The sequence below is a fragment of the Protomyctophum parallelum genome (assembly GCF_964188405.1).
Source record: "Protomyctophum parallelum genome assembly, chromosome: 15".
In the NCBI taxonomy this organism is placed as follows: domain Eukaryota; kingdom Metazoa; phylum Chordata; class Actinopteri; order Myctophiformes; family Myctophidae; genus Protomyctophum; species Protomyctophum parallelum.
This window is the reverse complement of record NC_139710.1, coordinates 25143688-25158672: the sequence shown is the minus strand read 5'-3', so window position 1 is coordinate 25158672 and position 14985 is coordinate 25143688. Positions and strand designations below refer to the sequence as shown.

At 45.9% G+C, this 14985-nt stretch overlaps 2 protein-coding genes across 8 annotated transcripts in view; one reads left to right on the top strand and one right to left on the bottom strand.

The window, feature by feature from the left end:
• Positions 1–514: 514 nt before the first annotated feature.
• pold2 (polymerase (DNA directed), delta 2, regulatory subunit) lies at positions 515–13218 on the top strand. Of its 3 annotated transcripts, XM_083784898.1 has the most exons (12): positions 515–647; positions 2870–3112; positions 4520–4647; positions 5201–5324; positions 6164–6278; positions 8202–8400; positions 10030–10110; positions 11015–11172; positions 11534–11661; positions 12138–12239; positions 12503–12685; positions 12718–13218. In XM_083784898.1, the coding sequence occupies exons 2-11, from the start codon at positions 2872–2874 to the stop codon at positions 12670–12672; spliced, it is 1446 nt and encodes a 481-aa protein (XP_083641024.1). In that variant the 5' UTR covers positions 515–647; positions 2870–2871; the 3' UTR covers positions 12673–12685; positions 12718–13218. The 3 variants fall into 3 exon arrangements, with proteins under 3 accessions (XP_083641024.1, XP_083641023.1, XP_083641025.1); XM_083784897.1 differs by having other exon boundaries at positions 12503–13218; XM_083784899.1 differs by lacking the exons at positions 515–647; positions 2870–3112 and adding an exon at positions 3157–3173 and having other exon boundaries at positions 12503–13218.
• Positions 13219–13336: 118 nt separating this feature from the next.
• The window catches only part of aebp1b (AE binding protein 1b), a 41675-nt gene continuing 40026 nt past the window's right edge, over positions 13337–14985 (bottom strand). For all 5 annotated transcript variants that reach the window (XM_083784892.1, XM_083784893.1, XM_083784894.1 and 2 more), the window contains exon 23: positions 13337–14783. In XM_083784892.1, the coding sequence (XP_083641018.1) occupies positions 14397–14783 (387 nt within the window). In that variant the 3' untranslated portion in view covers positions 13337–14396. The remainder of the gene's footprint in view (positions 14784–14985) is intronic.

Below are 14985 nucleotides of genomic sequence, written 5' to 3'. Positions count from 1 at the left end.
ATGAAGTATTCGATCGATCAATCAATCAATCAATCAATCAAATCCGTCCATCAATGGTTACAATCACACTAATCACCACAAAAGACAGGACAGTTGAGTTGAGTACCACAGACGAAAAACAGTCTTAAGTTCAAATTTCATTCTGACCCCTCCACGAAAAGGCCTCGTTGTCCTGAACCCTTATCTATAATTTATACATTATGGATCAATAGTGTGGACTTAGACTGTTTTTCGTCTGTGCAATGATATTTTAAGTAATAAAGTGGTATTTCTTCTGGTACTGTAGTTCGTTCGACCACTTTGCCAGTTTAGGATGCCCAAAAAATGCAGGGGTTGAGCTAAGAAAGCTACTACATGTTGTAACCTTTGTCAACCACTTGGTGGCAGTAAATACCTTAGGTAAATACTCACCCACCAGTGTTTGTTGTCCCATGGTTTGCGGGTTTGCCCCGTCGAATTCAACGCGACCAGACGTTTTATTTGTGCGACGCTGCAGTGCTGATTTCGCGGGAGACTAGTCTACTCTGGATGCTCTGCGAAGGAGAGCGGATTGCAATCTGAGTCTAATAATAACAATATATTAATAATAACTCAACCTGTTGACCAACCATAGAGTGACCAACACATCATCCGTTCATTCTAAGCAGGTGAGTTGTCTAAACATAATGTTTAATAATATAACATTACGTCTGTTGTCCAAATGGTTTAAATTAAAACGACCTCCTTCATGCATGTAGTATAGCCCTCCAAGCAGAACCCAATGGTACTGAAGTTTCTGACATTTTGTTCGACCCAGTCCATGGGGTCCTGTTGCACTACTACCATGCCACATGGGACGCACCCATTTTAAAACATAAACAACATGTTTCGCGGCTCTCCGCGCTCTATGACGATATTATTCAGTGTGAGGCTTTCTGAATATGTGAAGTATAAGTATCCATACATGCTGCTGCGAATATCTCCTGTGGCGCGGAAGCCGTTAAGTATTTTTAATCTATGTTTGCCCGATTTGGAAGCTTGGATTAATCTCTTCCTTCCTTGTTTATTGACACCTCATTGTACCGCCTATCTGGCTAGCTAGTGGCGCTATAGCTATGACAGAGCAGATCAGAGGCAGGGACATAGCCGCACAAGCCAACCGCACACCGGGAGGCGGTACAATAAACGGTAAACAAACAAGAAGAAATAAAGCGACCAAATCGGTCAAACAAAGATTAAAAATACTTAGCGGCTTCCGCGCCACAGGAGATATTAGCAGCGGGATGTATAGCTACTTAAAGTTCCCGAATTCAGAATAACTCAAGGAAAATAATGCCGTCACTTGCCGCAGATCCTATTTTAGAGAGAATTTCTACATCCGCGTCCAGGGATTTCCATACGAAAATACAGTAGTGAGCAGGGACCCAACATAAAACTCATCAAAATTTCAGAAAAGCTTTATGTAGGGTCCCGAAAGGGGCTACATGTAGTAGTACTACAATGTAGTACTACTACATGCATGAAGGAGGTCGTTTTAATTTAAACCTTTTTGTACTACAGTAGTACAAAAAGGAAAGGCGAAATAGGCAGATCTACAAGCTCACAACGCGTCGCGAGCTTGTAGATCTTCTATTTTTCACATACATATTCATAACATATTCATAATAAATGATGAAGCACTATGCTTTCATACTGTAGCTGTCTTACCTGTCTACTGTACAGTAGCTGATAAAGAGGTAAACAAACCACCTTTTACATTTTGGCCAGAATAAAATACAACTTTCTTAAATAATGAAATCATACTTCATGTTCTCGTGCAGCCCTGGAAAGATTATTATTATTCTGATTATGTTTTTTCTACGGTTCTCAGTTACTTTCTGGGTTCAGGTTCATGGCATAAAGGAATGTCTTCTTGTATGGCTAAATGATATAATTATATATTTGACAGGATGTTTTACTACATTGACATTTTAGTTTTCATATCATATGTAGGCTATATATAAACATTTAGACTATTATTAGTAGTAGTAGTAGTACTAGTAGTAGTAGTACAACATTCAAATAAATATACACAGTACTTGAAAGCTATAGCCCTGCAAGTCAGAAACCAATGGTAGTGAAGTTTCTGACATTTTTGAGGCTCCATACCATTGGGTCCTGTTCCATCGCTAACCTGCTACGTGGTACACAAACATAAATACCTTCGGAAACGTCGTTTCTGCGGCGTTTGAGTGATTCTGATCGTTTGAGTGATTCTGATTCTGAGAGCTATAAGATGCAACGAAACCGCTGCGAATTGTCCTGTGCCGCGGAAGCCGTTAAGTATTTTTAATCTGTGTTTGACCGATTTGGAAGCTTTGATTCCTCTCTTCCTTCCTTGTTTATTGACATCCCATTGTACCGCCTAGCTGGCTAGCTAGTGGCTGGCTACGACAAAGCAGAACAGAGGCAGATACGTAGGGACGGCAGCTAGCCACTAGCTAGCCAGCTAGGCGGTACAATGGGATGTCAATAAACAAGGAAGGAAGAGAGGAATCAAAGCTTCCAAATCGGTCAAACACAGATTAAAAATACTTAACGGCTTCCGTGGCACAGGAAGATTCGCAGCGGTTTCCGTTGTATCCTATAGTTCTCAGAATCACTCAAACGCCGCAGAAACGACATTTCCGATGGTATTTATGTCTGCGTTCTATCATTTGCATAAGAAAACACATTTCCGAACAGGGACCCCATGGGTTCGGCACGATAGATTGAGCTGACCAAGGGGGTTCCGAGAGGGGCTACTTGAAAGCATACATTCTCTCATTTTGTGAGTTAAGTTTGGAGATAAGTAAGCGCTTTCAGACAGACTGTCCCCAATGGTGTGATGTCCCCTCTCTCTCTCTCCCAGTCATGTTCTCAGACCTAAGTGTCCACAAGGAGGGGGGTCCGTCCCTGTTGTGTCGTCCGGACGGTGACGAGCAGCAGCGCGAGGCTGCCGAGGTGTTCCAGAGGGTGCTGCCGGCCTACACCCCCTGCTGTGAGGCCTACCGCATCGGGGAGAGGAACTTCAACCGGCAGTACGCTCACATCTACGCCACCAGACTCATGCAGATGAGGCCTCTGCTCACGGAGAGGGCCCAGCAGAAATGGGGTGCGTTCTGTTCTGCTTTGTAGCAAAGAGCTCTTTAGGGAGAGGGCCCAGCAGAAATGGGGTGCGTTCTGTTCTGCTTTGTAGCAAAGAGCTCTTTAGGGAGAGGGCCTAGCAGAGATGGGTTGCGTTCTGTTCCGCTTTGTAGCAAAGAGCTCTTTAGGGAGAGGGCCTAGCAGAGATGGGTTGCGTTCTGTCTGCTTTGTAGCAAAAAGCTCTTTAGGGAGAGGGCCTAGCAGAGATGGGTTGCGTTCTGTTCTACTTTGTAGCAAAGAGCTCTTTAGGGAGAGGGCCTAGCAGAGATGGGTTGCGTTCTGTTCTGCTTTGTAGCAAAAAGCTCTTTAGGGAGAGGGCTTAGCAGAGAATGGGTTGGGTTCTCTCTGCTTTGTAGCAAAGAGCTCTTTAGGGAGAGGGCCTAGCAGAGATGGTTTGGGTTCTGTTCCGCTTTGTAGCAAAGAGCTCTTTAGGGAGAGGGCCTAGCAGAGATGGGTTGCGTTCTGTTCTGCTTTGTAGCAAAGAGCTCTTTAGGGAGAGGGCCTAGCAGAGATGGGTTGCGTTCTGTTCTGCTTTGTAGCAAAGAGCTCTTTAGGGAGAGGGCCTAGCAGAGATGGGTTGGGTTCTGTTCTGCTTTGTAGCAAAGAGCTCTTTAGGGAGAGGGCCTAGCAGAGATGGGGTGCGTTCTGTTCTGCTTTGTAGCAAAGAGCTCTTTAGGGAGAGGGCCTAGCAGAGAATGGGTTGGGTTCTGTTCCGCTTTGTAGCAAAGAGCTCTTTAGGGAGAGGGCCTAGCAGAGATGGGTTGCGTTCTGTTCCGCTTTGTAGCAAAACGCTCTTTGGCCCTTTTTCCACGAGGGGTTGAACCGGTTCAGCCTAAAATTGAACCAGTTGGTTCAGAACTGGAACCAAAAAAATGGCCACCTGTTCCGTGAAAGCACCAAGGTTCCAAACAAGAATGTAAAACGGAACTAGTTTTAGAACCAAGTTCTTTTGGTGGAAAAGGAGCCTTAATGGAGAGGGCCTAGCAGAGATGGGGCGGGTTCTGTTCTGCTTTCTAGCGAAACACTCGCACACCACACCGTCTGTGTAGAATAAGACCCTTCACATCTGTGGTTGGCCGGGGTGCAACGGTTAATCAGACTAATAATCAAATAATCGATTAGAAGAAAAAACATAAAAGTGTGAGATTGTAGATGGGCTATTTTTGTTAAGTAATGGACAGAATAGGCTCTGTGCATGGCTGTAGTCCCAGGTTTACAGAAGGTGTCATATCTGTTTCCTGTTCCGGTTAATTTTCCCATAGCTTCGTTTGATTGACTGGCACAGCAGCAGATTGGAACTGGGAAAAACGTACATAAATCTGTTATTCGATTTTCATTGTGTGTGCGTGCGCGCATGTACGTGCGTGTCTTGCAGGAGAGGACGTGTGCATCAGGAAACTGTGTGATCTGCATCTGCAGGCAGGGGAGCAGTGTTGCATTGTGGGAACTCTGTTCAAGCACATGGAGCTGCAGCCGTCCATCGTGAAGGAGATCAGCGAGGAGGTCAGAGGTCGCGAAATAACCCCAAATACGTTGATGTCATTTGTGAAACTATAACGTCGCTGTTGGGCAGAAACCTCTTATCTCTATATTCAACATTTTCTTCGTAAATTTCGTAAGCTTGTTGATGGGATATTATCGCAACTTTTGGTGCGGTATTCTCACAAAACGGGGCATTCATTTATGAAAAAAATCTAACAAAGACATACGTTTTCAACAAACACTTTGAATACAGATTAAGAAAAGAGAGGGAGGGTAAAACCTCTTATGAGCAATGGGGAAGAGTGTAGAAAGTGAAGGAAGTGGATCCAGTACAGAGTATATAAACGTATAGGATATGTGCAGGGTGTGTTGTGTCAAACCAAGAGAATAAGACGGCCACAAAGGGGCTGTTGCCGATTGGAATACAGCTTAGTATGTACTGTATCTGTCTGGGGTTCGGCATGACCTCCTGCCCCAGCCCACACGCACCACTGGTTTACTATTCAATGTATGTGTATGTCACACCAAGTACACAACTGGTGTTTAGGTAATGTACCTGCCCTGTTGTTTCCAGCATAACCTGCTGCCCCAGCCCGCGCGCACCAAGTACACCAGTGACACAGACGAGCTGATCCTGGAGGATGAGCTGCAGAGGATCAAGTTGGAGGGAAAAATTGACAAACACAAATGTGTCACAGGTGAGTCTGTTGTTCGCGTCCACTGTCGGCTTCATTTGATCAGCACTAAAGCCTCATTTATCATCATTACTTGCGCAAGCAGGGCGCGCAAGTACTGCGATCGGCTGGGTCGCAGTTTGTTAAGGTCCAGCTCTTAGACCATAACAAAGAACGGAAACAAGCATGGGATGAATGCAAAAATGTAAAGTTTATTAAATGGAATCATTAATTTTAAAGTAGATAAAGCACATGTTTCCAACAAAAACCTGGCAGGGAAACTAAACTGCCACCACAAACTGAGAACTGAATCAAACAAACAATATGCCCTGTGTGGCCATGCTCGGGTGTGGCCCAGGTGGAAGAGAAAGAACCACAGGCAAGGTAGCTCTTTTATAGTGATTGGAGGCACTGGCCAGCTGCCTCCAATCCTTGATTGCCACCACTCTCCAACCAGGTCTCATCGCACTGAATACAGATTAGTATTAGTAAAGCACACACAAACCCTGACATAGGCCCTGGGGCCGTCACAGTATGTATGTCGGTGTTGTCCACCGGCCAATGGGCATGTATGTATGTCAGCGTTGTCCACCGACCAATAAGGGACCACCATTCTTGATGACGTAACTAAGGTACGTTTGGTGATCGGCTGGGTATGTATGTATGTCGGGGTACGAATGGTGGTCCCTTATTGGCTGTTGATGGTGACGTAACTAAGTTTCAAGAAGCAGTACTTGCGCACTCTACTTGCGCACAAGTAGGCCATGCGTTGAGGCCGTTATGCCAATTGATTCCAGAAGGTTTTGGGTGTAAGTAGATGGTAGATGTAGTTTTCATTTGTAAACCCCCCCCCCCTCCCTCAGGTAGTGTGATTGCCATATACGGAGCAGAGAAGAATGATGGGAAGTTTACAGTAGAGGATTACTGTACCGCTGATCTGCCTGTGCAGAGTCCTAGACCTGCTCTCAAAGAGGACAGGTACTAACACACACACATGCATTGCACACACACAAACACACACACACGTTTGCATTATTGAAGGAGTAGGTCGGGAGTGGCTTATTGTCGGTAACACGCGTGAGTCTATCCCAATGGGCCAGCTAGGCACTCCAATGTTGAAGCGCTGGGCCCTAGTGGTAGGAGGAAGGACTGCAGGCGGACCCGTGGATTCTTGACGAGGAAACCCTGTGCAACCGAGCGCCCAATGTTAAAGCCCAGCTGCACTTCCGCATTTCCGGACTTCCGGACACCAAAATTTGGTGTCTAAAAAAAAAAAGACAAAAAATTCGGAAATAGACGGTACTTCCGGCAGCCTTCCGGGTGCTTCAAAACGCCACTGAGCAACTTCCACTGACATGAATAGCGGAGGGGGCGGAGCTTCGCGCCAGTTTAGTCTCTATCCTTTTAATACTCTATGGTCTATCCCTGTTACAATGCGCCATAGACCCCTGGGAGATGGAGTCTATCCCCGTTACAATGCGCTATAGACCCCTGGGAGATGGAGTCTATCCCCGTTACAATGCGCCATAGACCCCTGAGAGATGGAGTCTATCCCCGTTACAATGCGCTATAGACCCCTGGGAGATGGAGTCTATCCCCGTTACAATGCGCCATAGACCCCTGGGAGATGGAGTCTATCCCCGTTACAATGCGCTATAGACCCCTGGGAGATGGAGTCTATCCCCGTTACAATGCGCCATAGACCCCTGGGAGATCGAGTCTATCCCCGTTACAATGCGCCATAGACCCCTGGGAGATGGAGTATCCCCGTTACAATGCGCCATAGACCCCTGGGAGATGGAGTCTATCCCCGTTACAATGCGCCATAGACCCCTGGGAGATGGAGTCTATCCCCGTTACAATGCGCTATAGACCCCTGGGAGAGATGGATTGCTGAGGTGGAGCGCCACACCCACCATCAGCTCCCAGTACTTCCCGCACGACTTGCTGCACCCAAGCAGTGCTACTCATTCACTGAGTTGGCGGTGCCCCGGGATCGGACCCATGAACCCGTGGTCCAAAGGCGAGAGCTCTGAGCTAGGCTTGTGAGGATCGACATCGACATTTTAGGTCGACCCATTTTATGAATGCCACACAATTTGTTTTGTGTGTGTGTGTGTCATTTTTAACCCTAATCCAAAAGCCAAAAATAGTACATCCATCTACCAGCTCACAATGTGCCACGCTGAGTCTGAGTCGGTGTCGGCTATGCGCGACACCGACGTGCAACCCGAGTATAAATCTGGCATAACTCCAATCGCTAGACGTCCAACCCTGACCCAGAGCGAATGACGCATGCTCCAGGTGCTGTACTGTACATACTGTACATGCTTTATTGCGGGAGGGAGGGTGCAGCAGGATATCGTTGGGGGCCCCGCAGGATTTACTTCGACCGCCTGTTCCTGACTGCAGGTATTTAAATACCGCCCGCGAGATTTGCGCCGGCCCGGCACCCATGGGTACCGTGGGAAACTGGGAACCCACTCCCGATGCAGGGCTCTACTTGGTGGTAGGCCTGTCACAATTATCACGTAATTGCCTAATGGAATTATTTGAGATAATCACAATTAATTTAGCATAATCGTCCATGTCCATACATTTAACGATTAATTATTTGTTTCTCCAAAATGGCAGAACTACAAGTTGACTTTGTGACGCTTGTAAGCTTGTAGAGTTTTCTTTTTATTATTAAATGTGTCTGATTTCTTTGTATATTTAATTAAGTTATTTGTCATTTTTCATTTGTGATTACAAAGTGATTACAAAGCCAACTGAAATACAAATTGTAACATTCCAATGTTCAATGCAAAAAAACACAATTAATCGTCACCTTAAATGTGTAATCGTGACAGCCCTACTTGGTAGTGACATTGCATTGTGTGTGTGTGTGTGTGTGTATAGGTTTGTGTTGCTGGCCTCGGGTCTGGGTCTGGGCAGTACCCGCGCTGACAGCATGCTGGGCCTTCAGCTCCTGGTTGACATGGTGACGGGTCAGCTGGGCGGTCAGGGCGAGCAGGGCGGAGCCGCAACCATCTCCAGGGTCCTACTGGCTGGAAACCTGCTGAGCCGAGACACCCAGGACAAGGAGGCCACCACTAAGGTGAGTGTCCTTTTTCCTTTTGGACAATGCAGGACAGTACAGGGAGGGAATGAGGCATTACCCCCAGGTGAAGGAGTTCAAGTATCTCGGGGTCTTGTTCACGAGGGGAGGATGGAGAAGGAGATCAGCCGGAGAGAATCGGAGCGGCAGGGGGCGGTATTTCAGTCAATGTACCGCACTGTTGTGACGAAAAGAGAGTTGAGGCAGAAGGCAAAGCTCTCTGTCTACCGAGCAATCTTCATTCCTACCTTCACCTATGGTCATGAAGTATTAATAATATAGTAAAATTGTTAACAGCCATGTTAAACACTTATACTGTACCTCTCATATGCAAAATAGTGAAAAAGGCCGATGTACAATCACATTTATTCCATGACTTCAGTCAGAAGGAACTTGTGATTTTGTAAAGATGACACAAAGGCCGAGGCTCAGGATGCCACAGTCCCAACGCAACACGCACAGCGTCCTGTCTTCGGCACACACGTAGCCGAAGAATTTATCTAATCCGACATTCGGCGCTGGGAGTCAGTAATTAAACAGCGCCAGCCACCTGCTGCGCTGAGGAGGGCCAGCTGGTCGGTAATAACCGAGTTCAGTTGTTTGTTTGAACGCAACCTGAGAGCGTCTATTAAAGTTCTCATGCAGTCGCCACCGCTGTTTTCAGTCATTCGGATTCCATGGAAACCAGCATGTCTTCTATGGAAGCTTGTCGCGCACCGAAAACAGCACATAATTTCGGTCATTAGTGATATTAAGATTAAAACCGGATTTGAAGTGGTCAAACTTCTAAACTAGCAATAGAATACAGTTTTAGATATACGTTTAGAAGCATCTTCCCTTAACATGAATGTTCTCAGAAATGTCCTAAAATAAAAAAGTTTAAAGCTTCAACCTTTTTTGATTTCTACAACTGCTTGGCTACGTATATAGAACAGCACCAACGTTTTCATGAGATTGTTTTCACGAGATATTTTGCTTTATAATGAATGATACACAGTAGTGTGTATACTGGACTGGTTCAGCTGTCTACTTTGTTTCTCTTCAGGCCCAGCACATATAAATCTGTTTCAGTACCTGACCAATAAATAGCTGTTTGTGTGTCTTCAGCCCAAGTACCTGACCAATAAATACCTGTTTGTGTGTCTTCAGCCCAAGTACCTGACCAATAAATAACTGTTTGTGTGTCTTCAGCCCAAGTACCTGACCAATAAATAACTGTTTGTGTGTCTTCAGCCCAAGTACCTGACCAATAAATAACTGTTTGTGTGTCTTCAGCCCAACTACCTGACCATTAAATAACTGTGTGTCTTCAGCCCAAGTACCTGACCAATAAATAACTGTGTGTCTTCAGCCCAAGTACCTGACCAATAAATAACTGTGTGTCTTCAGCCCAAGTACCTGACCAATAAATAACTGTTTGTGTGTCTTCAGCCCAAGTACCTGACCATTAAATAACTGTGTGTCTTCAGCCCAAGTACCTGACCAATAAATAACTGTTTGTGTGTCTTCAGCCCAAGTACCTGACCATTAAATAACTGTGTGTCTTCAGCCCAAGTACCTGACCAATAAATAACTGTGTGTCTTCAGCCCAACTACCTGACCAATAAATAACTGTTTGTGTGTCTTCAGCCCAAGTACCTGACCAAGAAGACCCAAGCTGGCAGTGTTGAGGCCATGCGTCTGCTTGACGAGATGCTGCTGCAGCTGGTGGTGAGGCCCCTTCGTTCCTTCAACTGCTCTTCTCTCTCTCTCAGCCATTAATTTAGTGACCGGGTAGTCACCCTTCTGGCAGAATGCAAATGTTGTCCAGCAGGGGGAGTGGTTTCACCAGGCTAGGGGGGGGGGGGGTGTCCCTGGAACAAAATATTTTGAGATTGAGGTCGGCAGCCTAATCATACTATAATTATACTATAATCACGTGTCACTGTGACTGCCATAGCTCCTCACTGCCTACACCAATCACTCACCACTTTTCACACAGGCATTGACCATAATAATATGGAGGTCTTAACAAAGCCCTTTTTCCATTTCAACAACTTATTAATTAATAATGAATTTATTGGCGAAAAAAAATGCGAAAACGCACTCAGGGCACAGGGGCAATATCTTACAACGGGTAAGGGCTAGTACATATAATTCTAGGGGTTCTTGATATGAAAAAGTTTGAGCACCACTGATATTTAAACAGGTTTTTTATAGAGACATTTGTAGAATCTGTTCTCAGGTCTTAGTGGGTTAATTAAGCAATATTACACGAGAGGGTGTTGTTTAACGTGATTATTGCCACGACAGGAAGCTATTCTACAACAGTTACCCTTAAAACGGAGAGAATCGCTGAAAAAATAAATTTAATTTAATTCTTTAATGACAGATGTAGTCACTACGACCACAAATGTCCAAAGAAACTATCTAGCCTAGCCACCGAGTTTGCTAGCGCTCTGGGAGAACAGAGCAGCTGAATTCTTTGTTTTGATTAGGTGGTGAACAGTGCTGGTTAAACCACTGGCTAGAAGGCTGTTTCAACCAATCAGATAGCTTCCTCTTAACGACCTGTTGTAGAATTGTTAATCCAAAGCTTTATCGTGTGTGTGTGTGTCCGTGTGTCCCCTCTCAGAGCTCTGTCCCAGTGGATGTGATGCCAGGACATCATGACCCCACCAACTACACGCTCCCCCAGCAGCCCCTGCACCGCTGCATGTTCCCCCTGTCCTCCGTCTACCCCACCCTGCAGCTGGTGCCCAACCCCTACCAGGCCAGCATGGATGGAGTGAGGTGAGACGCACGCGCACACACAGGTGGCAGTTTTATGAACAATATATATATTCCTTTCTTTCCATTTTCTTTTTAACCCTAACCTAAAGCCTAAAAATAGCAGCTCTACAAGCTCATGCAACGCACTGCGAGCTACCGGTGCAAGTCTCCAGCGTGCAAATCGGGCATAACTCTTATCTCGAATCTCTAAACATAATGTCTAAGGTTTCATTCTAACCCCAACCTGAGCCTTTTTGTAATTGTAAAAATATCAAGAATGGTTCCTTGCAATGTCTATTTACGCATGCACACGCACGCACACACGCACACACACACACGCACGCACACACACACACATGTGGTGGTGTTTTTTCCGTTGCAGGTTCTTGGGCACGTCGGGCCAGAACATCAGTGACATCCAGAAGTACAGCAGCAAGGACGACCACCTGGACATCCTGGAGGACACTCTGCGACTGAGACATCTGGCCCCGACCGCACCCGACACTCTGGGTAAAACCACATGCACCGAGCATAGAACTGAGACATCTGGCCCCCGACCGCACCCGACACTCTGGGTAAAACCACATAGAACTTGAGTACAACAGAGGGTATATGCACATGCATGAATGAAGTGAGTGGCAAAGTGAGTTTAACGTTGTTTAATGCAATCACATAGGACTTTTCTCTTTGAACCTGGTGTCCCTCATTTGGGCATGCTGTTAAGTTTAACCCATTTTGGGACGGGAACCCCTTTTGGTGTTAGCATTATGTTATGCTTTAGCTAAGAACGACTGACAGAAACATAGCTTTTTCAGAAAACTGTCAGGATGTAGAAGACATTTTTAGAATCTGATCTCAGGTCAAAATGGGTTAAGTTTAAGGTAGGGCACTTTTTCCAAACGTGGCTGATCTACAAGCTCAGAACGCAGTTTGTCATGGGCGGCACTGTGTTGACCGTGTGTCTGTGTGTGTGTGCGTGCTGTCAGGTTGTTACCCGTTCTACCAGAAAGACCCTTTCATCATAGAGGAGTGTCCTCATGTGTACTTCAGCGGCAGCGCCCCTTCCCTTCAGTGCAGAACCGTCCAAGGTCAGTGGCGATGCCTCCATGTTTGTTACGTTACTTTACCTGCTTGTCCCTGTGTCGTCCTAGTGCTTAACTTTTACTCTACATTGATTTTGTTTTAGTTATGAATACAATTTCATTTAGGTTTTAGTCATGTGAAAAGTTGTAGTCTAGCTTTAACTGACTAAATCAACTAGTCAACTATCTACAGTTTATTTCGTCGGGTTACACTTGGTTGCACAGTGAAAATAGTGAGCGTCTTTGTCCCCCCCCCCCACCCCGCTCAGGTCCAGAGGGACAGGCGGTTCTTCTGGTGACCGTCCCAGAGTTCTGCAGCACTCAGACCGCCTGTCTGGTCAACCTGCGGACGCTCCAATGCCAGCCAATCAGCTTCTCTGCTTTCTCCCCCGACGATAATGACAACGACGACGATGGCGAGATGAACGTCAGCCACTGATGAAGGGGTTAAAAAAAGTATGACCTGGGGGGACTCCCTGGAACCCCCCCCTCTTTGAGAACCACTGTTGTAAACGACATGCCAAAAACAGTCCTCAGTGTCAGCTGGACCACAGTCGATCGCATCGTTAGCCGGGGCGTAAATATATCGAAAACTACACAAGTTGGCACTTACTGTTCCATTATACTTTGTCAACGGCTCTTAACCCATTTTGGACTGAGGTCAATTAAAAAAAGGCTTCTAAATTTTTCTGAAAAAACCCATGTTTCTATGTCAGTGGTGCTCAACCTTTTTCATGTCAAGGACCCCCAGAATTATCTCTATTGGGCCACGGACCCCCATCTCAAAATATATAGTTCCAGGGACCTCCCCAGAAGCCAATATTTTAGTTATAAAATTGTTTGCTCTGAAATATATATTCAAAGATTTGCGCCACGTTTTCACGACTTTTGAAAAATAGCAGACCTACAAGCTCGTAGCGCGCCACCGAGTGGCGCGCTACGAGCTTGTAGGTCTGCTATTTTTCCAATAGCTAAATTCTAACATAATGTTTAAAACACCAAAAGGGTTCCTGCCAACACATTTGCACTTGTCCCAAGTTCTAACCACTTAAACCCTCTCTTCCTAGTCCAAATGGACCCGAGTTGCAACTGTACTTTTTCAGTCTCCACGGAATCGCTTCACCAAACACGTAGCAGATCTACAAGCTCAGTCGTAGATCTCCTATTCACCGAATAGGGGTTCAAGTGGTTCATATGTTTGTATTCTGGTGTTTTGATGAGGTTTACAGGAGTGCTATCTATCATATCACATTTACTACAACTTCAATGAGTACAAGACACGTTTTGTTTTATGAGCCTTTTATTAAAAAAAACAAAAAATCTTCCAAAAGCTGACTCTAAAAGCAAAACTGGTTATCCGTCTCCAATGTTCTATAGACCATGTTGTGTTTGTTAATACTGTACAAAGGCTTTGTTGTCATAATAAAAAATAATGTAAATATAAATTCTTATGGGGGAAAAGTGTGTGTTCTTGATTGGTCAAAATTGGGAGAAAATAATGTTATTTATTTCTAATTCAGCCGCTGTCGGGTGGAAACCTTGTATATCCAATACTTTCACTTAAAATAATTGTCAAATAGCATTGATTGTACCACGTATTTATGCGACGAAGAAAATCAGCGAAGTGAAATCTGGAGATATGAGGTTTCTGTCCAACGGCAACACAATGTAAACCCAGTGTTGGCTTGGAAACATTTAAACATTTCAAATTTTCAATTTACATTCCAGGCAGTTTCATGGATGTGTGCACTATACTAGGGCAATGGTTTTCAACCCTTTTCACGGACCATGTGATGAGATTTAGCCTCTCGGACTAAAGGCGTAGAATATTTCGTTATCGTTGCATAAGACAATTCCATTCGTGCTGTAGGCTATCGTCGGAGAGATAACAGGCAAACGTGAACATATATTAAACAATTATTCTACATTCTCTAATTGTGTACTTGTAAATTAAGTAATGCAGATGTTTAACAATAATTTAACTCTTGAGAGCGTAAAATGAAACGTTTCAAGATCTACAAAGGTCCATTTTTGGTTACCAACTCTCCATTTAGCTGGGGACCACATTGGGAACCCCCTCGAGGACCACCGGTGGGTCCCCGGACCACTGGTTGAGAACCGCTGCACTAGTGAAAACCACGTTGACGTTTTAGCGTGAACCTCTCAATAGTCATCTATCTTGTACTCGTAGTTGTAATCCAAGATGGAGTCTGTGAAGCCGCCGGGGGTCGACGACTGCCCCTCGCCGATGACCCACGAGTCGTACCAGGACGTGGTGGTCTGCGGCGTGGTGGGCACCGCTGTGGTGGTGGTGGGGGGCAGCGTGGTCGTTGTGGACAGCATCAGTCGCTGCCGCTGCCTCAGTCGCTGCAGGCGGGCCATCTTGAGCCGCCGCAGACGCTCGCGGCGCACCAGAGGGTCCGCGGCGGCAGCCTGCCCCCCCCCGCCGCTCAGCGGCACGCGCCGGTTGACCACGTTGGACTGGCGCGCTCTGCCGTTGTTGTCGAAGCCGACCAGGCGGATGGGCTTGTTGCCGTGCAGGGCCATGATCTGTGGGCAGAGTGGTTGTTGAGAGGAGGAGGGCCTAGTATGGAACGCTGGTCTGTTGGGCATCGGGTTCTGTTCTACGTTGAGTCCCTTTGAGGGTTTGTGTAGCAATAGGAGTCAGGTTTTAAGTACTGTACTCTCTCCCCTTCACACCCCCCTCTCTTACACGGACGCATGTCCGCTCACTGACAGTGGTGCCTGGTAA

Bases quoted from the DNA above. Each gene is read 5' to 3' on its own strand.
- pold2 (XM_083784898.1), top strand. From the start codon at position 2,872: ATGTTCTCAGACCTAAGTGTCCACAAGGAGGGGGGTCCGTCCCTGTTG. The intron at 3,113-4,519 runs GTGCGTTCTGTT...CGTGTCTTGCAG, and splicing joins GAGGGCCCAGCAGAAATGGG to GAGAGGACGTGTGCATCAGG. The intron at 11,662-12,137 runs GTAAAACCACAT...GCGTGCTGTCAG, and splicing joins GACCGCACCCGACACTCTGG to GTTGTTACCCGTTCTACCAG.